The sequence below is a fragment of the Phascolarctos cinereus genome, unplaced genomic scaffold, assembly GCF_003287225.1.
Source record: "Phascolarctos cinereus isolate Bilbo 61053 unplaced genomic scaffold, phaCin_HiC Scaffold_2;HRSCAF=192, whole genome shotgun sequence".
Lineage (NCBI taxonomy): Eukaryota > Metazoa > Chordata > Mammalia > Diprotodontia > Phascolarctidae > Phascolarctos > Phascolarctos cinereus.
This window is the reverse complement of record NW_027555625.1, coordinates 93350705-93372929: the sequence shown is the minus strand read 5'-3', so window position 1 is coordinate 93372929 and position 22225 is coordinate 93350705. Positions and strand designations below refer to the sequence as shown.

The window sequence follows — 22225 nt, the reverse complement described above, 5'->3', positions numbered from 1 at the left end:
CAGGCACTAGGGTCTCTATCTGTACTTTGGAACTTGGCAGTTTTTCTAATAAGCCTCTCTTGCCACTGCCATTGCCTCCATTTTCCTCTTTCCCTCCCTCATGGTCTTCAACTTAGAAGCAGCCTTGCTCCTGGATTTCTGTATGCCTGCTGCTTCTCATCTTCCTCCAGCTAACACAGCTGTGAGAAGCAAAGGGTTGCCTTGTAATAACTTGGCTCCTTTAGACATGAATTGTTTGTGTGCATGCCCACTACAGATATTTGGCCCTCTTCCTGGGTTTCCCTGACATTCTAAACAGTGAGACACACAGGATATTTACTAGGGGGAGTGGGAGATTTGTCAACAGCAGCTACCAGTCTGCATCGGACCCATTCAGGATTCACAATTGATTGGCACATGAACCTCGAGAGCCCTTTGGCACAAGGCAATGCATACATGTGTTCTGGTCACCAAACACAGCCAGCCACTGCTTCACTGCTTTCTTGATACTGACTTAATCTAAACAAAAACCCTCCCTCTGCTTCAGTGGTATTGGGCACTCTCTCGGTGGTAGCCAGGGGGGGCATACCCTTCCTGTATGGCTTTTGAAAGGGCCTTCCAGACTAGCTTCAATATCTAACACAGGGGCTTGTTTGGATTTGAACAAGCCAGCATTGGTGCATAAGTGATGCAGCTGACCAAGAATTTAATAGCCTGTTCATATTTTTCATCCAGTCTACAAACTGTGCCAAAGAGGCAGGCTGGGAAGAATGCTCATTCTTTCCTTTCTGCCTCTCATCCTTCCCTTCTGTTCTCATCAACCACAAGTGATCTCACTGGCAGTCTAAACAGTAATGGTAAAATTCTACACAAATTTTTAATCAAAGTTTTAATCCAGATCAAAATCTAGAGAATCTTTTGCTCTTAAGGATTTTTTACATGTGAGTGCTGACTTTTGGGGTCAGTGCTCAATCACCCGAGGTACTCTATGACCCAGGTACTCGGCAGAAGCTTTGAGGGGCTGATTCTTGTCAGGTAACCACTTCCAATGAGAATCTTTTAGCCATCCAACATTGCATGGAGCCATTTCTAATGCTCTCCTCCCAGGGTCTTGTGGTACAGTAGGAGACAATGGAAAGGGTGGGAATTCATTTCCTTTGATTATGCATGTTTTTTTTAATCGGGGGAGGAAGTGGGAGGGAAAGAAAATAGATTTTTGTTCATTGAAAAAAATTAAATCTAATTGTAAAAAAGAAATGTGGTAGGCACTTCTGAGATTTCTTGAAGCATACCTACAATATTTTCAAATGCAATCGTACTGGTAAAGTACTTTTAAAACTTTAAAGCTATTATTATTAGCTGTTATTAGTTTGGCAAATGTTATTATTGTTATTGTTTGTCCTTTGTTTTCAAAGAGGACCAATGACTATTACAGGGTGATGTCTTCGTTTTTGGGTGATTTGGATGTAAGTGAGGCAGAGTTGCACAAAGTCATCAGCCTCACTCTCTCTTCCAGAGTCATTGAAGTCCAGTGGCAAGACAAAAGTCAAGACAGCTGGTGACAGCCTGGGATGCAATGGATGACCTTGGCATCTTTGATGCCTGACCCACAGTGCCTGCTTCAGCTGCCTTCATGGCCATTGGAACAAATTGTTCTTCTCATCCACCCACTCCACCAGGGAAAGTCTTCACATGCTTGGGGTAGCTACCTCACTGACTCACCGATGGGTTTATGTGCCATTGGTTACCCTCAACCTGGTTTAGTCTGTCTGCAGAGATGGTTGAGATGGTTTACTGGGGTGTGGCCACTGGGCATGCTCCACCTTCTTGGAGCCACAGGGGAGAGTTGAGGGTCAGGTAGACACCAAAGGTAGATGAGCAGCCCTGGAAAGGGCTTGGCAAGCCTTCACACAGGAGGTACTAGTCCTCCTTCAATACCTGCAAACCCCACCAATAATACATACATGAATGCAAAGTTAAAAAAACAAAACAAAACAAAACCCAGAAGGGTAGAAGTGCCTTGCCTGAGGCAGCTAGGTGGTATAGTGAATAAAGCACTGGGCCTGGAGTCAGAAGATCTGAGTTCAAATCTGGTCTAAGACGCTAGCTATGTGACCCTAAGCAAATCACTTAACCTCTGTCTACTGTCAGTTTCCTTAACTTTAACTCAGAAATAATTACACCTACTTCCTGGGGTTGTTGTGAGGAGAAAATGAGATAATATTTGTGGAAGGGCTTAGCATAGTGCCTGGCACCTATGCAATAGGTGCCTAATAAATGCTTGTTCCTTCCCACACCCACAATACCTTTGCTCATATTGGCAATCCCTTCCCTCAGAATGTCCTCTCCCATTTGATTTGCTACCCATACTTCGGGTCATAACTTGCATCCTATTTCCCAATGAAGCTTCCCTGCTGACCACAACCCACAGTTTTCTCCTCTGAACTTCTATGTCAAAATATAAGCATTTATTAAGCGCTCCCCATGTGCCAGTGTGTCTGCCCTATCTGTTTGCTATTTATTACAGAAGAAGCTTTAGAGCTGGAAGGAAATTTAAAGATTATCTAGTTCATTTTACAGATGAAGACATTGAGAACGAGAGAAGTGAAGTCATTTGCCAAAGGTCACACAGCTGAGATTAAAATGATGGATATTAACTTTTTTTTTTAAGGCAGCTGGGATTAAGTGACTTGCCCAGGGTCACACAGCTAGTAAGTGTCAAGTGGTCAGTCTGAACCCGGATTTGAACTCAGGTCCTTCTGACTTCAGGGCCAGTGCTCTATCCACTGCAGCACCTAGCTGCCTCCAGATATTAACCTCTTGCTGATATACTTTCTGTTATCTCAGGCTAACTCTCCTTATCTTTTAAAAACTTATTATTAATATTAATAATAGCATTTATATAGCATTTTAAAGTTTATAGAATGCATTACATATATTAATTCATTATATCGTCGCAACAACCCAGTGAAGGAGTTGCTATTATTATCCCCATTTTACAAATGAGGAAACTGAGACACAAAGGTGTCTACATGCCCAGGATAACATAGCTAATATGTGTCCGAAGCAGGATTTAAACTCAGATTTTCCTGACTCCAAGTCCTGAATTCTATCCACTGCATCATCTAACTGTTCTCTATTAATTTTATTTTTCAAGAAACAATTATTTTGAAGAGTTAATCGTCCTTCCCACCATCTCCCTTCCCCTATTGAGTGAATTAAACAAACAAACAAACTGAAAAATGAATCCCTCAAAAGACATTTACATAGTTCAGCAAAACAAGTCAAGTCAAAAAGCATTTATTAAACACTTGTGATATGCCACAGAGCGGCTAGGTGGCACAATTGATAGAGTGCCAGACCTGGAAGCAGGAAGACTCCCCTTTCTGATTTGAAATCTGGCTTCAGACATTTTTTGGCTAGATGATCATGGACAAGTCATTAAACCTTATTTACCTCAGTTTCCTCATCTGTAAAATGAGCTGGAGAAGGAAATGGCAAACCACTCTAGTCTCTGGTCCAAGAAAACCCCAAATAGGGTCAGGAAGAGTCTCATGCCATTGAACAACAACAGTGATAGCTATTCATATGATTCATCGATGTTTATATTTAGCCCCTGTCCTTCTCCTGAGCTTCACCTATACATCGCCAATCTCCTACCGGGTGTTTCAAACTGGAGGCTCGGAGATACTCAAACTCAATAGACCCCCAACAGAACTCATTATCTTTCTTCCCAAATCTGCCCCTCTTCCAAACTTCCACCAAAATGTCACCATTCTTCCAGTCTCCCATGTGTGTAGCCTCGGCACTCTCTTGTCTCCTCACTCTACCTCGCCCCACATAGCCTATCAGTTCCCAGGTCTTGCCTCTTTACCTCCATCTCATCTCTAGAATCTGAACTCTTCTCTCCATTCACACAGCCACCATCTTAGGTCACCTAGATTATTGCAACAGACTCCTTTAATTGGTCTCCTTGCCACAAGCCTTGTCTTTCCTCTAGACCGCAGGAGGAAAAGTAATTTTCCTGAAGTGCATATAACCGGCTTCCTCCATGAACTCCAGTGGCTATTGACTTAAAGAGAAAATACAAATTCCTTTATTTGTCTATTAAAGTCGTTCACAACCTGGCTCCCAACCTATTCTTCAAGCCTCATTGAACATTACTGTCTCGTCCCACACCACAGTCCAGCCTTCTCTCTCCTTGCTTTTAACCGGGCCATCCCCAATACCTGAAATGGACTCCCTCCTATTTACTCCATAGAATCCTTTTTAAGTCACAACTGAAGCCCCAGCTTCTTTATGAAGCTAAATCACTCCCCCTTCTACCCACTAGCTGCTGGCAACTTCCCTTCCAAACTACCTTGAATTTAACTACCTTATATTTATTCTTTTTATATTTTAATATAAATATTTAATCATTCAGAGTAAAAATTTAGTCTTTGTTTTCCTAGTGCTTAGCACGGCATCTGTCACACAGGAGGTGCTTAATATATGCTTGTTGATTGATTAATAATTGTCCATTTAATAATTTCTATATGTATACACACATACACACATATATACATACATACACACACATATGTGTGTATATATAATATATACACACACACACACATATATATATATATACAACTTTACCCCATAATATTGTCAATTATGTGCTTGCAAGTGGTAAATTGCCTTAGTGTATTAGGTATCCAAGCCATAATTAGGCCAAGGACAGTTGGAGCTTTTCCCCAAGGGACTGAATTTAAGAGGATGCTGAAGCATTCTTGTTTATTTGGCAGGGGTTGGCAAATTATGACCCACGGGCCAAAGTCTGCTGATCTCTGTCAAATAACAAGGTACAAAATATCCTAGGTATCTTGGGTGGGTTCCATTAGCCAAAAGAGCAAGTTCATTTAGTCTATCACCAAATCATACATGTGTACTTTGTGTCATGAGGGAGCCTCTAACAGAAACAGTAAATATTTTAGGGCACTTACATATTAGTTAACTGACTAACTGATAATCTCAGTCTTCTTAGTAGAATGCAAAGTATGAATCCAGAAGGGGAAGGTTAGAGGCTTAAGGAGATTAGAGCATGTAGGAGAATCAGTATGGAATGAACAAAAGGATTGCTCAACTAAAATTGAAGTGACTTTCCAGTGAGCCAATTCTACACAGGTCAAAGCCTGTTTATATAGACTTTGCCCCAGGGTCACTGAAAATAGTTTGGGCCTTTTGGGGAAGAACTCCTTGACTGCTCTTCACTATATTCTTTGCATGTTTATTAAAACTATATTTAATCAGGGCAGCTAGTTGGCGCAGTGGATAGAGCACCAGCCCTGGATTCAGGAGGACCTGAGTTCAAATGTGACCTCAGACACATAACACTTACTAGCTGTGTGACCCCAGGCAAACCCCTGTTGCCTAGCCAAAAAAAACCCAAAAAAACAAACAAAAAAAACTATATTTAATCAAATCACCAAAGAGTTGTTAGGTGTCTACACTGTACAATTAATTAACAAGTATTTACTAATGCTTATAGCGTGACAGGCATTGTGCTAGGCCCTGAGGATATGAAGACAAAAATGGAATCATCCTTGTCCTTGAGGTTTACAATTCTGTCAGTAATGACCTCTGTGGTTGATACTGTAGGGGTTACAAAGACAAATAAGACCGTCTCTGCCTTCAAAAAATCCTTTAATAGGGAAAGACATAAACAGCTTTTGTTTAAGCTGGAAGAGACATTAAAATTAATCTAGCCCACTACACCCCTCATTTTACAGATAAGGAAACCGAGGCCTATGTTGGGTACAGGTGGAAGCGATTTGCCTGTGGTTATGCAGGTTTTAAATAAAAAAGAGGGATTCAAGCCCATATCATCTAGACTCCAGATCCAGTCCTTTATTGTGACTCACCACAAAAATTTCTTTTTTTTGGGGGGGTTAGGCAATGAAGTAACTTGCCCAGGGTCACATAGTAAATGTTATGTGTCTGAGGCTGGATTTGAACTCAGGTCCTCCTGAATTCAGGGCCGGTGCTCTATCCACTGTGCTACATAGCTGCCCCCAGAAGTTCATCCTTCATTTTCAGAGAGGACCAATGACACGGTAAGGCTGATGTCTTGACTTGCTCATGAATTGCATTTAAGTAAGGCAGAACTTCATGAAGTTGTTGGCCTCATTCTCTCTTCCAAAGTCATAAAAGTCCAGCGTTAGGGGTCTGTAAGGATGTAGAGGGCCACAGACGGTTCATGAGATCTCACTGAAGGGCTGAGGCCCCTCTCGGGTGCTGGTCCATGAGCAAAGATTGCCTGGTTCGGTGCTCCACTCTATGCATCTCTAACTTCCCTAGTTACTCATTAGTCATTAACAGTGTATTTGTGATTGGTGGTAGGTAAGTGCACGGACTGTGCATGCACTGTCCTTGAGCGCAGCATGGGTTATACGTCACTGTAACATGAGACAGAGTTCTTGTTATTTTACTATATAAGTGAGTGCTATGCTAAAAATAAACGGAGTTACTTCCATCCTGCCTCCCGCCTCATCAACGCGTATTTGAGGTAGAAGATCAAGCTGGTCTTGAGTCTTCAAAGTGAGCCGATTCAGCTGGTTGTGACAGTCCAGTGGCAAGACAAAAGTCAAGATGACTGGTGATGGCCTGGGATGCCATGGTGACCTGGGTGTCTTCGATGTCTGACCAAGCTCTGAACACTACCCAATGGCTGCTTTAGCCTCTTTCATGGCTGTCATCCAACCGTTCCACTGGGGGAAGTCATCACTGAAAGAAGTCAGTAGGAAGGAGAAATTATTTTAGACTGAGGATGTCACGGAAGGCTTCGTGGAAGAGGCATATTGAAGCAGGGCCTTGAAGGATGGGCAGGAGTGTGTGTGTGTGTGTGTGTGTGTGTGTGTGTTGTGGCAAGGTATGGAAATCTAGGCTGGAGGAATGGAGTGGAGACTGAAAGTAGACCACTCTTCTTCCATAACTCTGGATCTTTGCTTCTGGTGTTTGCTTCACAAGCACTAAATATACTGAACAGTTCATTGAATTTTCACCAAAAATTTTACAGCAGGACTTTTTGGAGTAGCAGAGACCAGGGATCAAAGCAGCAGTGTCTGCTGATTGGGAATGGCTAAACAAACTGTGATGTGTGAATGTAATAGCAGATTAGGGTCCTGTAAGAAAAATCAGATATGGTGAATAGAGAAGAATGTGGCAAGACTTAGATGAACTGGTGCAGTGGAAAGTAAGCAGAGCCAAGAAAACAATATACACAGTTATTACAACATTGTAAAGGGACGCAAGTGATTGAACGATCTGTGGGAGACAAGGTCCTGCTGTGTGCATTGTTTTTTTAATTAAATTTTATTTTCTTTCAGTTTGGAATTCTTTCCTTCCCTTTCCCCCTCCTCCACCTTGTCCAGAAGGCAAGAAAAATGAAACCCATTAAAATTATGTCTAATCATGCAAAACAAATTCCTGCATTAGATGTCCAAAAAAAAAAAAGAAAAGAAAGGAAGGAAGAAAATATGCTTCAATTTGTATTTCTCTAGTTATTCTCAGTTTAGAGCTTTTTTTTTTTCATATGGCTATTGATAACACTGAATATATTTTCATCCCGTCCTAGAGAGGCCCAGGTTTGAGATTCCCCCAGATGCAGTTTTGAGCTCGGCCACTGGGGGGCCCCCACCAGGCCAGGCCTTGTGACGTGTTTGGTCGCTGGGCAACCGGCCCTCTCTCTGCTCGGGGGAGTGGAGTCAGGGGGCGGAGGTGGGGGGCAGAGGGAGGAAGTTGGGAGGAGTGGGGAGGGCAAGACCTGGCGGAAGGCCCCGCCCCTCCGCCTGGGCCCGATTATACGTGGACTGCTCTGAGAGCCGCAACAAGCCAGGCTTCGGGAAGTGGGAAGGAGGGGCGGGGCGGTTGCCAATGGGCGAGCGATGAAGGGGCGCGCATGCGCCACAAGGGAGTCCCGAGGGGGCGGAGCAAGAGGAGGAAGAAAACCGGGACGCGGGACCGGGACGGTGGAGGCGCTGCCTGGTGAGCTCGGCGTTCAGGGTCTTTGCTGTGCCCCCCCACCCCCAGGAGAAGTGACTGGGCCTGGGTGAGTCTTCCTGGTAGGGCACTGTCCAGGGTCTTTGCTGTGCCCCCCCACTCCCACCCCCACCCCCAGGAGAAGTGACTGGCCTGGGTGAGTCTGTTCCTGGTAGGTCACTGTCCAGGGTTTTGGCTGGGACCCTTACAAGCCAGAGGCAGAGGCAGCCGGGGGTCAGAATTCCAGAGGTTCCTACACGAAAGCGTGCTCAAAATACTCGCTTTTGAGGGGAGCACTGAGCACCAGTTCTGCTTTTGTCTGAGTGCATCTGCCAGACTCACCCAAGCATATGCTTCCTCTCTCATATTCCTCTCTCACATTCAGGCCAAGAACAGACTGTTGTGAAATAGGGGACTAGAGGGGAGGTTGGCAAGACCTAGGTCACCTCCCAACTTGAACATGTACACCACTGTGGGACCCTGGGCAATTCATTTATTTTCTTTGTTGCCTCGGTTTCCTCTTCTGTAAAATGAGGGAATTGGACTGTGTGGTGTCCAAAGTCCTTCCCAGCTCTAAATGTGTGATAGTACTTTCTCCACAGGCAAATTGTGCATTGCCTAACTTGCCTTTGTCACTTGCTTTGGGTAGAGGTCATCTAGGGCACAGTGTCCACAGCATCAGTAAGGCACTGCAGGAGTTTTATTTTTGTTTACTTCCAGACTAGGAGAGAAGCTGCTAACAGTTTATGGGCATTTTGGGGAGGTAAGAGGAAAACCAAATGCTTTCCGATTCTAACTGGACTAATAACTTGATTATGAGAGCTGAAGATCTCAAAGGTCTCTTCCAACACTGTTCTTCCGGAATGACAGAGCTGGGCTTTAGCTGGAAGGGCCCAAAGGCTCAATAGGATGATAGAATTCAAACTGGGAGAGAAACAGATGGAGTCTAGTCCAATCTTCTCGTGTTACAAGTGACAAAACAGGTCTGGTTAAGCTCAGTGACTTTTCCAAGGTCCCACAGGAAGTGCAGGGTGCAGCCTGCGAACTGAACTCACATCATTTGACTCCAAATCCAGCAACACTTAACGGGAGGTTCTGAGATCTTGCTTGGTTCAGCAGGATACAAAAGCTTATCAGGCTCAGTGACTTTCAATTCACCCTGCATTTTACCAAGTGTCTGGTGTATCTTCATCTCTAGACACTGTGAAAGGCATGAGACTATCAAGGATTTGCCTCCGAATTTAAAATCTAGTAGGGGAGAAGAATCTCGTGAATGTGATAAGTGCAAACATGAATATTAATAACTGACACGTAGCACTTTAATGGTCTGCTACATGGCACAGTGGATAGAGCGCTGGACCTGAACTCATGGGTTCAAATACAGCCTCAGACATTAGCTGTGTGACCCTGGGCAAGTCACTTCACCCTGTTTGCCTCAGTTTCCTCATCTGTAAAAGGAGCTAGAGAAGGAGATGGCAAGCCACTCCAGTATCTTTGCCAAGAAAACCCCAAATGAGGTCACAAAGAGTTGGACATGACTGAAAAACTGCTGAACAACAACAAAATCACTTTAATATTTTCAAAGTGCTTTAATCCTCCAACCAATCCTGCAAGGTAGGCATTATAAAATCCATTTTACAGAATAAGAAACAGGCTTTTAGTGATTTGCTCGGGATCACATAGTTAAGTTACAGAGTCAGGATTTGAACTTGCCTTTGCTGACCCTGAATCCAGCACTCTACCATATGATGCTTTAGACATTATGGCTTATAGATAGTTGTAGAAAGGAAAAGTCTGGGTTGCTTGGTCAAGAAGTCAAGAATGGTCTCAAAGGTCTGTAGCTGGAAAGGACCTTAGAGGCCATCTGGATGGATCTTCTCATTTTATGGATGAGGAAACTTGAGGCCCGTAGGGGTAAAGTACCTTGCCCAAGGTCACACAGGTAGTAAGCATGAGAGGTCCTCTGACTCCAGATTTGGTGCTCTACTGAACCATACTGCACCATGGTGTTTGAGATTTGAATCTTTGACGTTGAAGGATGAGAAGGCTTTAGATAAGTGTTGAAGGTGGGTTGAGACCACTGGGGATGAAAATATAGGCAGGAATACTCTGGCATGATATAGAAGTAAGAAACTTGTGGTGGGTCAGAGAAAGTATGTTTGGGAAAGTGGGGAATAAGGTAGGTAGAGTGGGGGGCAGATTATGGTGGGCCTCAAATGCTAATATAAGAAGTTTAGGCTTGAGGAAATAATTATATTCATTCTCTCAAGTTGGAAGTTCATCTTCTTATATTTTGTCTTTAAGCTCAAATCAACAAATATTCATTATATGCTTACTGTGGCCAAGACACTGTTGGGTCTAGTATTAATGAAGTCTCAGTTCTGAATTTCTTAAGCTGGAGACTTTTTCTTGGATGGTATTAATTTACTTACCACAGGAGGGATGGGTAAACTATTTTAACTAGGAACCTGCCTCTAGAGCTGAGTCAGAAAAATAAGTCCTATGCTGAGCCACTCATTCCTTACTTAATGTAACGAGGAGCTTGTTGTTTTCTGGGGGAACATTGAGATATAGGGGATTTATTCCCCTTGTTTATCAGCAGGGTGTTTGTACAGGGAGCAGCCAAGCTCTTGGTCTGGCTTGCTGGTGATACCTTGCTCTTGAGGCAGAGGAGGGTTGCTTTTTTTTTTTTTTAGATAGTATTTTGAACTTGGGTTGTATCATTACATGCTGTCTGGGGACTCTCAAATTGTTATACCCAAGCCAGGGCATGATTGTGGGTGTTTTTTCTTCTGTTCAGTTGGTTTGTTCTTTCTTGTTCCTGAGAGTTAGAAACATATGGTAACTGCTGCTTTCAGAGGGAGCTAAGCAAGGTGCTGCTAGAGGGATTGAGCCAAATACCCCAAATGCTGAGCGGTGTTTTGGATTTGACAGCAAATGCACAAGTTGGAAATGTCTGTGCAGATGTAGCATTCCTACCCTCTTCTCACATTTCTCAGAGGCAGAAGGCCTGAATAGTCACTCTTGGTAGCGATTTAAGTTCTAACAGTGTGGCAGGAGCACACTCGCTGATGAGATTTGACCGTTTGAAAGTCAGAAGGTGGTTTCTGACTGTTCTCCACTTGTTTTGTTACTGTTGCTGTTCATTCATTTCAGTCCTGTCTGAAGTAATTGGAGCTCAGCTGCCTTTTAGCGTTCTCATCTGTGCTATTGAAGTCTTGGTATAGTTCTCTTAGTTCTGCATCTCTATCACTTCAGTCACTCTTTGTGACCCCATTTGGGGTTTTCTTGGCAAAGATACTGGAGTGGTTTGCCATTTCCTTCTCTAGCTCATTTTACAGATGGGGAAACTGAGGCAAACAGGGTTGAGTAAATTGCACAGGGTCACACAGCTGCTAAGTGTCTGAGGCTGCATTTGAACTCAGGTCTTCCTGACCCCAGGCTCAGCAGTCTATCCACTGTGCCACCTAGTTGTCCTACTTTTTTGTGTTAGTAAGGTGGCAGTTAACATGGAAACCTTTTATTCCACGGCACAGAACAGATTTCATCATAAAGAGTATCTCTGTTCAGTGAGACTCCTGGGGGTGTGTGTGTGTGTGTGTGCGTGTGTGCGTGTGTGTTGGATCATCTACACAAATACTTCACCACATAGCCATCCAAATGAGTGCCATTCTGGGGATTGCTGGGGCAGTGCTGCCAAGAATGATGCCATCCCTCCAATTTGCCCTCCTCTTTTTGACTGATGACTTTGTTTTAACACCAGTTATCTCTTTGAATGTTTCCTCCACTCTACATTGAAACTTCCTCCTGACAAAGAAAACCAGTTCTGCAAAACAGACTGACAAAGCATGAAATTTTAGAATGTGCACAGTGCCCTGCACCCCCACACTCTACCCCTCCCTAGCCAGGTGAGAGACGTGTGCTGGAATCAGGAGTGTTCCACAGGCAGTTTTCAGACAAAGAAATCAAAGTTATCTGTAGTCATATGAAAAATGCTAAAAATCGGGATTGGTCACAGAAATGCAAATTGAAACAACTCTGAGCTACCACCTTGCACCTCTCAGAGTGGCTGATATGACAAAAAAGGAAAATGACAAATGTTGGAGGGGACATGGGAAAACTGGGACACTAATGCACTGTTGGTGGAGTTGTGAACTGATCCAACCATTCTGGAGAGCAATTTAGAACTATGCCCAAAGGGCTGTAAAACTCTGCATACCCTTTGATCTAGCAATACCACTGCTAAGTCTATATCCCAAAGACATCCAAAAAAAAGGGAAAAGGACCTATTTGTACAAAAATATTTATAGCAACTCTTTTTGTGGTGCCTAAGAATTGGAAATGACAAGCAGGATGATTTCAGAAAAACCTGGAAAGACTTACACGAACTGATGCACAGAACCAGGAGAACATTGTTCACGGTAACAGCGACATTGTTTGATGAAATTGTGAGTGACTTAGCTATTCTCAGTAGTACAGTGATCCAAGATAATCCCAAAGGACTCATGATGAAAAATGCTGTCTGCCTCCAGAGAACAAACTGATATTGTCTGAATACAGACTGAAGCATGCTATTTTTCACTTCTTTCATTTTTTCTTTTATTTGAATCTTCTTACACAAAGTGACCAATAGGGAAATGTTTTATGTAATTGCAAAAAAAGTAAAGGAGTCAGTTTAGGGGGGTGGGGGGTGGGGATTGTTCCATTGTAAGTAAGTAATTGGAGCTTAGCTGCCTTTTAGTGTTGTTTTCATGTGCTATCGGAAGTCATGATACAGTTCTCTTAGCTCTGCATCTCTGTCACTTCGTACAAGTCTTTCCACATTCATTTGAATTCTGTGTTTTTGCTGTTTCTCACATCCAGCGTAAGAATCTTCTATTGTGTTCACATGTTGTTCTCTGATCACTTTGTTGCCAGTGTTTTGCTATCACAGAGAGTGCTGCCCTGAATGATGTCTTACCCCTAGGACTGTGGTGGCTGTTACTGACCTCCTTGCAGTATATGGCCGGCAGCACTCACACTGTTTTGAAAGTATTCTTGTGAGGATGGGGCTGGAGTGAGCCGATGACAGTGCCCCTCGGATTACAGCTGTTCTTTGCAAAAGAGGAGAACAAATGTCTCTTGTGCCTAAACCCTAGGCTCCAGATACCCCTCCCCTCACCATTGCTGAGTTGGGGGTGTGGTGGGGAGAATTTTAAGGTACCAGCTTGTGCTATAACCCAATGGTTTGTGGACTACAGCTGGCCACTTGGACAGTCTGAATCAGGGTGTCTCAGCAGGACCTGTGGCCCACCTCTGGAAAGTGACCCCCGACCCCCACCCCTTCTCCCCAGGTATTACATCCATTGGGTCTTTGCACTGCATGCTGTTTGCCTACTTTGGTTGTTTATTCACCTGCCGCCTCCAGACCAGATGGTTGGCTGTGAAGGCCTGGGACTTTTTGTCTTTAATTGTTGGAGACTGGGGCTTCTTGGCAGCCCACACTGTGCCAGGCCTCTGGGCTACTTCATCTCCATAGTACTTAATCCTTTCACATCTGTTGTGCCATTCATTAGCCCATCTCAGCAGCCAGATGAGACGGGTAGGCCAGGACTTATTAGGTTCCATGTGACAGATAAGGAAATAGTCTAAAGTCACACACTGAGCTGGAGACAGACCTAGGACCCCTTGTAGCACTATTCCCCTCGTTCCCTCCCTCCCGCCCAGGTCTGGTGGGTCTGTTGCCTCTTTGAATTGGCAGGAGTGATGACTGGATCACAGATCTTTATGGTAGTTTTAGGTGTAATTCATACCTTTATTATCACCCTCTGTATTTCCTCCTCTTATTAGACGCAGATATAAGCTCCCCGAGGATGCTTCAAGCCGCTCTTCTGTGCTGCCTTCTTGGGGCATTTGCCTTCCTGAGCACTGGGGCAGAAGACCATGTGGACAGCCATGGCCATGCTGGTGTTCGCCTGGATAAGAACATGGTGCAGGACAAAGAGTACGTGTCACAAGGATTGCCAGGAGCTAGGGAGTGGGCCTGTCAGTTGCAGCTGCACCTGCACCCAGAACATTATTTTTTCCTAAAACACAATCCAATCCCAAATCCTGGGAGGGGGGTAAGTCATGATAGTTATTATCTCCAGTTACATGGATGGGGAAACTGAGGCCCAGAGAAGTTAAGTGAGTTAGTGGTATGGCCACCACTGGAGCCTACATTTCTGCTCTCCCAGCATCACCCATATTTTTTCTCTTCATGCATGAGAAATAACCCCTCCGTGTTGTATTCATCCCTAAAACTCCCATTGTCCTGGGGTGGGTCAGGTAGCCACAGCAGGGCTGGCCTTTTATTGTTGCATTTGTCTACTGCCATTGCAGTCTGCTGCTGTGAGGGAAAATGCCCGAGATTTAAGCCGTGGCTGCAGTCAGACCAGTCATTCCTGTGTTCCTCCTTCGTTGTCGTCAGAGGACTGATTGAAGTCTTCACAAAGCCTTCATGATGGTCTCAGTCTGACTGTTGGTTTTTAGGCACATCATGGAACACTTAGAAGGCGTCATTGAGAAAAGTGAATCGGAGATGTCTCCACAAGAGCTGCAGCTGCATTACTTCAAGATGCATGACTATGATGGCAATAATTTGCTTGATGGCTTAGAACTGGCTACTGCTATCTCTCATGTCCATAAGGAGGTGAGTGAGAAGCCCACCCAGGGGGCAATGCCTGTGTGAAAAGGTCTCTGGGAATCATCTTCATGTAACATGTACTGATGTGACCCTCACCTCTTCATTAGCAAGGGACTCATTGCCCTGTAGCTTCTGCCTGGAGAGTTCAGTGCTGGGCACCGAATTTGTGGAAGGACATTGATAAATATGAGAGCAGCCAGGATAGAAAAGGCCCTATAAGAATAGGGATGTTTATCCTGGAGCAGAGAAGACTCAGGGGAGACTTTATATTTGCCTTTAAGTGTTCAAAGAGCCACCACATGGAAGAGGGGTAAGATTTCTTCTCTTTTGCCCCAGAAGGCACCAGGAGAAATGGATGGAAGTACCCAAGAGGTAAATCTAGAGGTGATGTTTAGCAATTAGGGCAATATAGAAGTTGAATGGACACCCTTAGGAGGGGAGGGGGAGTGGATGTGTTGGGGGGGGTCTCCCAAGAGAAGGCAGGGTGCCCACTTTCAGGGTATGTTTGAGATGGGATCCTTTTTTCAGGCATGGGTTGAATTAGATGATCCTCCTAAAATTTTGTGATTTTCCTGTCACATCCCACTACTCTTAGTTTTTCCTCTTCCTTGTTCCCTTGCCCCTCCTGTACAGGACAGACTAGAGAATTTATTTCTTTAACCTAACACGTCAATTTAATGTACCTTTTGATAGCTCCTTTCAGAAAAAAAAATTGGGTCTGGAAGTAGAATAGGGTGATTCCAGGCTAACATGATGGTTTGCGATTTTCTATGCCATGTAGACCCAATCACTGCCACAGGTAATTGGTTTTAGATGCTCTTTAAAAAATTAGAAAATTCATAGTCAGCATGTGGGAGTTTCTTAACATTGAGGAATTCTAAAATGTCAGGAAGGAAAGGCCCTTAGAAATCATCCAGTGTGACCTCCTTCATTTTATAGAGGAGTCACTTTTTTTTTTAAATCCCCAGGGTCAAGCATAGTACTCATACATGCATCTTGTAGGTGCTTAATAAATGCTTGTTGAATGGAGTGAGGAAACTGAGGTCTAGAAAACTTTAGGACTGCTAAATGGCAGAGTAGGAACAGAACTGCAGTCTGCTGACTAGTCTGGATTTGCCAGCTCCTCACATACTAGATATATAACTTTGCAAGAAAGAGGAGCTAGGCTGTTTTGCATAATAATTCAGGCAGCAGATGCTTATGAGAGCCTACTGTATTCTCATCCCTATCCTAGAAGCTATTGGAAATTCAAGTATGTATAGTTTCTGGCCTCAAGGGATTTGAAATTAAATTGGAGAGCTAAGATGTAGCTACATGAAAAAAGGTAATTAATAATTTAAGGCAGCATGTGGTAAGTGTCAAATGAGTAATATGGATCATAAATGCCATAGACATTTAGAGGAAGGGGATGATGATGAAATGAGATAGTTGGGGAAGTCTACTTGGAGGATGTGGGATATGTCAGAACTCCAAGGATGGGTGGAATTTAGAGAATAGAGAAGATATTCCATTCAGGCAGAGTGGTGTGTGTATCAAGAAGATTAGGATTGAGGGGTTTCCATATTGGAAAGGTAAACTGGGATCAGATTATGGATGTCAAGCTAAGGAGTGTAGTTATTATCCTGTTGGGGATGAGAAGCCTTGAAGGGTGTTAAGCAAGGAGATGGCCCAGTCAAGCAGTGTTTTAGGAAGATAGGTCTGTGCTGGTGGGCAGGATGGATTGGAATAGGAATGCTGGAGGCAGGGAGACCAGTTAGACTTTTGCAGCAGTCCAAGTGTTTGGGGGTAGGCTGGGCAGTGGGTTAGGGCTGGGGCTAACGTGGTGACTATGGAAATGGAAAGATGAGATGGCTGTGGGTAATATTTCAAAGGAAGAATCAACAGGGCTCCTAAACAGTGACCTGCTGTGAGCTATTCCTTCCTTCCTTCCTTCCTTCCTTCCTTCCTTCCTTCCTTCCTTCCTTCCTTTATTTATGTAAGGCAATTGGGGTTAAGTGACTTGCCCAGGGTCACACAGCTAGTAAGTGTTACGTGTCTGAGGCTGGCTTTGAACTCAAGTCCTCTTGACTCCAGGGCCAGTGTTCTTTCCACTGCACCCCCAGGTTTTCTCTGATGCCACTTGGCCATCATCTTGTTTCCCTTTTCTCTGTGACCCCCGGTTTCTATACTTCACCTAAGTGAAGTGAGCACCTGGGATGGGTCACTGTGGTGTCCATCCCAACCTCACTCTGACCTCCTCTCACTGGGCCGCTTCCCTTATGAGCTGTTTGCCCAGTAGAGGGCGTGGGTTTTGTGTCAAATCATTCACCTCCTCCACCTCAGGCGCTCTTGCAGCAGCCCTCAGCCAGAGCTACAGGATGTATTTATGGGACAGGACAAAGCTCAAACTGTCCCAGTAGTTTTCTGAAATAAGGGCTTGGTCAGGCTGTGGCTGCTTTCTTCATTGGTAAATGATAATTCTAAACTATAGGCAAGAATTATTTTTGTTAAATGAGGGGCAACACAGCAGAGAGGATGGAGAGCCCATTCTGGGGGCCCGGAAGAGCTAAGTTTAAGCCCTGTTTCCGAGCCCCATTTTTTGTGAGACTTTTCATGATCCTGGCAGCCACCTCCGCCATGCTCTGATGAATTGCCAGTCTGCCTCAATCTGCTAATTCCCTCCACTGATGAAATCACACTGATGAATAAAATAAATGATTAAGTGGAGTCTGGTTACTGCGTGGTTTTTTTCTCATCATCCACTTGGCTGCTGGTGCCATCGTGATGTGTTTCTCATCACATTTGGGACAGACCTTTGTTGGCATTAGTTTTGTTAACCTTTCTCTCCTTCCTTCACCCCCGGGCTCTCGTGTGACTATGCTACTCATAATTATGTTTCATAGGAAGGAGGGGAGCAGGCACCAGCCATGAAGGAAGAAGAACTGATGAACTTGATAGATGATGTTTTAAAGGATGACGACAAGAACAACGACGGCTACATCGACTATGCTGAATTTGCAAAATCACTGGAATAAAAATCTGTCGACCACCTGCTAGTTATATGCAAATGTGACCCAGTATAATGTGATTGAATGCTTGCCATATTGCAGAGTAGTTGTGCTTTTCCAACTTAAGTGCTGCAGGAAGAGACCCAGTAGCAACTTGTTACTTTGGAGTGAAAATAGAAACTTTTGGGGAGACTCAAAAATGGTGATACTGCATCCCACGCCTGAATTAATGTTTAACTTCTTGACAGACGAGCACTTTTGAGAGTGTGGTATGTTATTGAGGTGGGTGCTTAGAACTGATACTACCTGACTCTTGGTTTTAATAATGTTAGCAGAAAATCTTGTCAAATGAATACTTCTTTCATGTGGCCAGGCAAACTCCATGTGGCCTAGGAAACAAATGGTGTCCCAGACATGTAATCTCAGCTGATATTTATCCACCCCATAGGTCCTTGTGTAATCAGTGTTCTTTACAGCTTGCCCAGTACAGATAGTTGCTTGCTGTGGGCAGGTGGCTATTTGCAAGGTTGTTTATAGCTACAAACATTAGAAAGGAATGTTTGCCAAATACTGAACCCAACAGTTAGTAGAGCCTGTTGATGAAAACAGTTTGGACTTGGGTGTAAATAACCCCCGATGTTGACCTCAGCATTTAAGCTTTTCAGTCTTTCAATATTTTACAAGACTACTGCCACATCTCTATACTTTATTTTTGTTATGATTTTTTAATACCATGTTCAACCTGGGGGAGACCTTGAATGAATGTAATGTGGTTTTTTTGTTCCAAATGATGTCAAGAACGTTAACTTTCTTAATGTTTGTATTTAACACTACTTTCTAGAGTTCCATTTTATGGTCTAGGGGTATAGGTGGAATGTTAAAACTCTATCCAGTCATGGGGCATAAAATAAAATTCTAGATAATTTAACCTGCATCAGAATGAAAAAGACAATGCTGCCAGTTAAGGGTTAGTGAGATACCTTAACGTTCAAACTAGGTGATTTCAGAAGGAAAACTTTTAGATGAGCTCTCCTAGTCAAGAGAATACTTGAATTCTTTCAGATCAGTAAAAAAGGCCTAAAGTCCTTTGAACTTTGTAGACTCAACAGTATTTGAAAAGTAAGACAGAAAGACCCTGAGACAAAAAGCACTGTCTCAGTACTACTTTGGGTATGTTTGGCGTGTACTGTGTTAAATGGCATTAGAAAACCAGAAATGATAAGTCATTATTATAACTAATAGGAAAGGAATCTCTTATTACTGAACTGTGCTCTAAGATGTTCAAAGACCTATTTTCTGTATTAAAGTATTCTTAAAAGAAAACAAATGTATTCATAAAAATGGTTTCCTGTGTTGAGTGTTCGTGCAATCAGAGCTATGTTGTAAACTATTCTTGTAATGTCTAGTTATTTTGAAAGATTTGTATAATGGATTTTCTGGATATATGAGTAATAAATATGATGAACTTGAATAACTAGAGAGTGAAAGATTTCTTGAACTCGTACTTCTTGCTCCTTTTGATCTTGGGCTAATTTTTTATCATTTATCCTATCAAGGGGTATAGCATGGAGTAGTAGAAAGAGCCTTGGGTTTAGAGTCTAAGGACCTGGGTTCATGTTCCAGCTCTGAAACTTAACAGATCTGTGTACTCCCTTCTCTGAGACTCCCTTTCTCCATCTATAAAATGGGAGTAATAATACCAATTCATCTCTCTGGGTTGTTGAAAGAAAGCACATGGATAATCCTTAAAGAACTATATCCATCCCCGAGTCCAAGCCCCAGATCGTGGTGCTTTCTCAAATGAAGCTCTCATTTGCCACTCAAGGGCTGCACTGACTTCACAGACCTTAGATTCTTCACACTAGAGGTCATTTTCCATTTATAGTCATTTTTTTTCTTTAGTAATTAAGCGACTTTTTGGTTCTTGCTTCCCTGGCCAAGTTAAGCATATTACGACATCCCTAAGAGCAGAATGCAAAGCTTTTTCATCCTGGGCCTGATAGCTTTTGTTGCCAAATATTAAAACTGGCCAACATTGTTTGCAGAAAGCTCTCCAGGGCCTAGGCAGAAAGTGTTGGATTTGCTGGCATTTTCCAAGTGACACATTTCACTTTGCCAATGGAGAAGCAGCCTTGTATTTCACTTGGATTTCATGATATACAGAAACTCCTCATTCTGTCAGATGAAATCAACCCTGCAACTCACACCTCCTCAGATAATTTTCCCATTCCAGCTGCAGGACTTCATCATGCCCCAGAGCTGGGTCTTTTTCTGTGTTGTCTTCCGCCACCATTAGACTGTGAGCTCTTTGAGAGCAGAGAGTGTCTTGGTATCCCCAGAACCTAGTACGTTGCGTGGCACAGAGTAGGCACTTAATGTTTGCTAACTCTGACTCTAAAGAAGTCACGATTGTTCTTTTTTCTAAAAGAAAAATTTCTTTTTGACCAAAGCAAAGGTATGACTTGTGTTGTCTACTGAGCAAAAAACTAGTTATCCTGGGCCTTCTCTCATTAGCCTTTGTGCAATTCTTAGAAAACAGAGCGTCTCCATAGCCAGGCATAGATTATGCATCTAATAAATACTTTCTGAATTGACTGATGGAATGATTGAATCATGGTATGTTACCTGGAAGGGACCCTAAACAACATCTAAGCTACCTTCATTTAGTACTTGAGGAAACAGCCCTATGGAGGGCAAGAGAGATGTGGGACAAAGATTGGCTTTGGGATCTGAGGGCCTGGGTTTGAATTTTGCGTCTTCTACTCTCCCAGTCCATGTTCAAGAGTTGGGAACTCAAAACAAGTGAACTTCACTCTCAAATTGGGCCAGTGATCTTTTTTTTTTTTTTGCCTTTTGGTGAGGTAATCAGCGTTAAGTGACTTGCCCAGGGTCACACGACTAGGAAGTGTTATGTGTCTGAGGGCCAGTGATTCTTAAAATATTGGCTTTATTGGTGTTTTAAGAGACCCACTCAGGAATTGGCATGCCAGTCGGGAAGCCAAAAGGATCTGACCAGGTCTGACAAAGTACACAGACGGTTGGAGTGAGGATTGATAAGGGGGCAAGAAAAGGGGAGTAACAGTGGTTGGGAGGGGGTCATCTGTGCTACTTGTAACCCTGGAAGGAGAAAGGAAAATGAAAGTGATTTCATAATAATGATAATAGCTAGCAGCTATATAGCTTTTAAGGTTTGCAAAGTGTTCTCCGGATGTCATCGTATTTGCTCCTGCCTCTTTGTCATCTGCTAGCTTCTTATTTTCATTAATTGTTCTTACTAACTGTGTGCTAAGCTCAATTGTCTGTGCCTGCTTCTGAAGTACAGGTGCTGTCAGCGTCATCCTTTAAATTTCCCCACGTTGGGACAAAGCCCTTTTATTATATGTACATTTCCTTTTTTATAATAGAATTTAAACACCAACCCATCTATTTCAACATTTGAAGAACAGAAAAAGAGGATTGTATGGGAAACAAGTATTTTAGAGTTTCTCTTTTGGTTTCTGTTAAATTTCACTTAATAACTAACATTTATAAAGGGATTTAAGGTTTACAATGCGTTTTACAATCTGCTACCTCAGGGATAGTAACAAAACTGCTCTGCTTGTCTGTGTCCCCTTCTGAACTTCTATTTTTTTTCCTGGCAGTTGGGGAGTATAATTTTTTAAAAAAATATTTACTTTCAGTTCCAAATTCTCTTGTTCTCTCCAGCTCCTTCCCCACCCAATGAAAAGGCAAGCAATATAATAGCCATTATACATGTGAAATCATGTAAAACCTTTTAAGATTAGCCATGTTGCCAAAAAAAGTAGGAAAAAGAAAGGGAAAAAAAGCATACTTTAAACTGTACTTAGAATCCATCAGTTCTCTCTCTGGAGGTTAATAGCATTTTTTCGTCATGAGTCTTGGAATTGTCATGGATCAGAGGAGCTAAGTCTTTCACTTCTATTTTTTAAATGTTTCACTGATGTCCCTTTTCTCTATTTTTGCATCACTGTCACTAGTGACCACAAAACTCACAAAAATAGAAGCCCTCCCTTGGAGCAAATCAGCGTAGTCAAGCAAAACACACACAGGTCGGCATATCTGAAAATGTCTATCTCATTCTGCACCTCTAGTCCAGTCATCCCACATTGAAAAAAATTGCACACCCCTATTAGTAGTAAAATTTTGAGCATGCACCTATAAATTACATATTGCCATGTATGTGTGTGTATGTATACATATGCATATATACATATGCACATCTATACACACACACTATTCTGTGTGTGTGTTGTTTTGTACCTCAATACCGCCCCAAATTAAAAAGGCCCAGGTAGAAGTGGGGTGTTGCACAGGGCTCTTACCCGTCACTGTCTTTGAGTACAGAACTCATCCTCTGAAGGGCACCTATTCCAGCCATGAGGTTATCTTTAGGGCAGGGAGTGGCTATTTTGGGATTGGAGGGAGAATTTTTTCCCAGGAGCACCTGAACTGGTGTAGACGCATGGGTAGCAGTTTATTACTACTGACTAATAGTGTAGGGCAGAAGAGGGGAGGTTGGGAGCTTGAATAGCCGGTGGGAAGAGGTAAAGTGGAG

The 22225-nt window shown here is 43.1% G+C and overlaps 1 protein-coding gene across 3 annotated transcripts in view; it reads left to right on the top strand.

The window, feature by feature from the left end:
* The window catches only part of MCFD2 (multiple coagulation factor deficiency 2, ER cargo receptor complex subunit), a 54233-nt gene extending 35110 nt beyond the window's left edge, over nucleotides 1–19123 (top strand). The window contains exons 1-4 of one of the 3 annotated variants that reach the window (XM_021001284.2): nucleotides 7760–8004; nucleotides 13828–13981; nucleotides 14509–14668; nucleotides 17545–19123. In XM_021001284.2, the coding sequence (XP_020856943.1) occupies nucleotides 7905–8004; nucleotides 13828–13981; nucleotides 14509–14668; nucleotides 17545–17676 (546 nt within the window). In that variant the 5' untranslated portion in view covers nucleotides 7760–7904 and the 3' untranslated portion in view covers nucleotides 17677–19123. Of the gene's footprint in view, nucleotides 1–7759; nucleotides 8069–13827; nucleotides 13982–14508; nucleotides 14669–17544 lie in introns of those variants that run through there. The other 2 variants (XM_021001286.2, XM_078149500.1) reach the window with 2 other exon arrangements.
* The last annotated feature ends 3102 nt before the right edge of the window (nucleotides 19124–22225 follow it).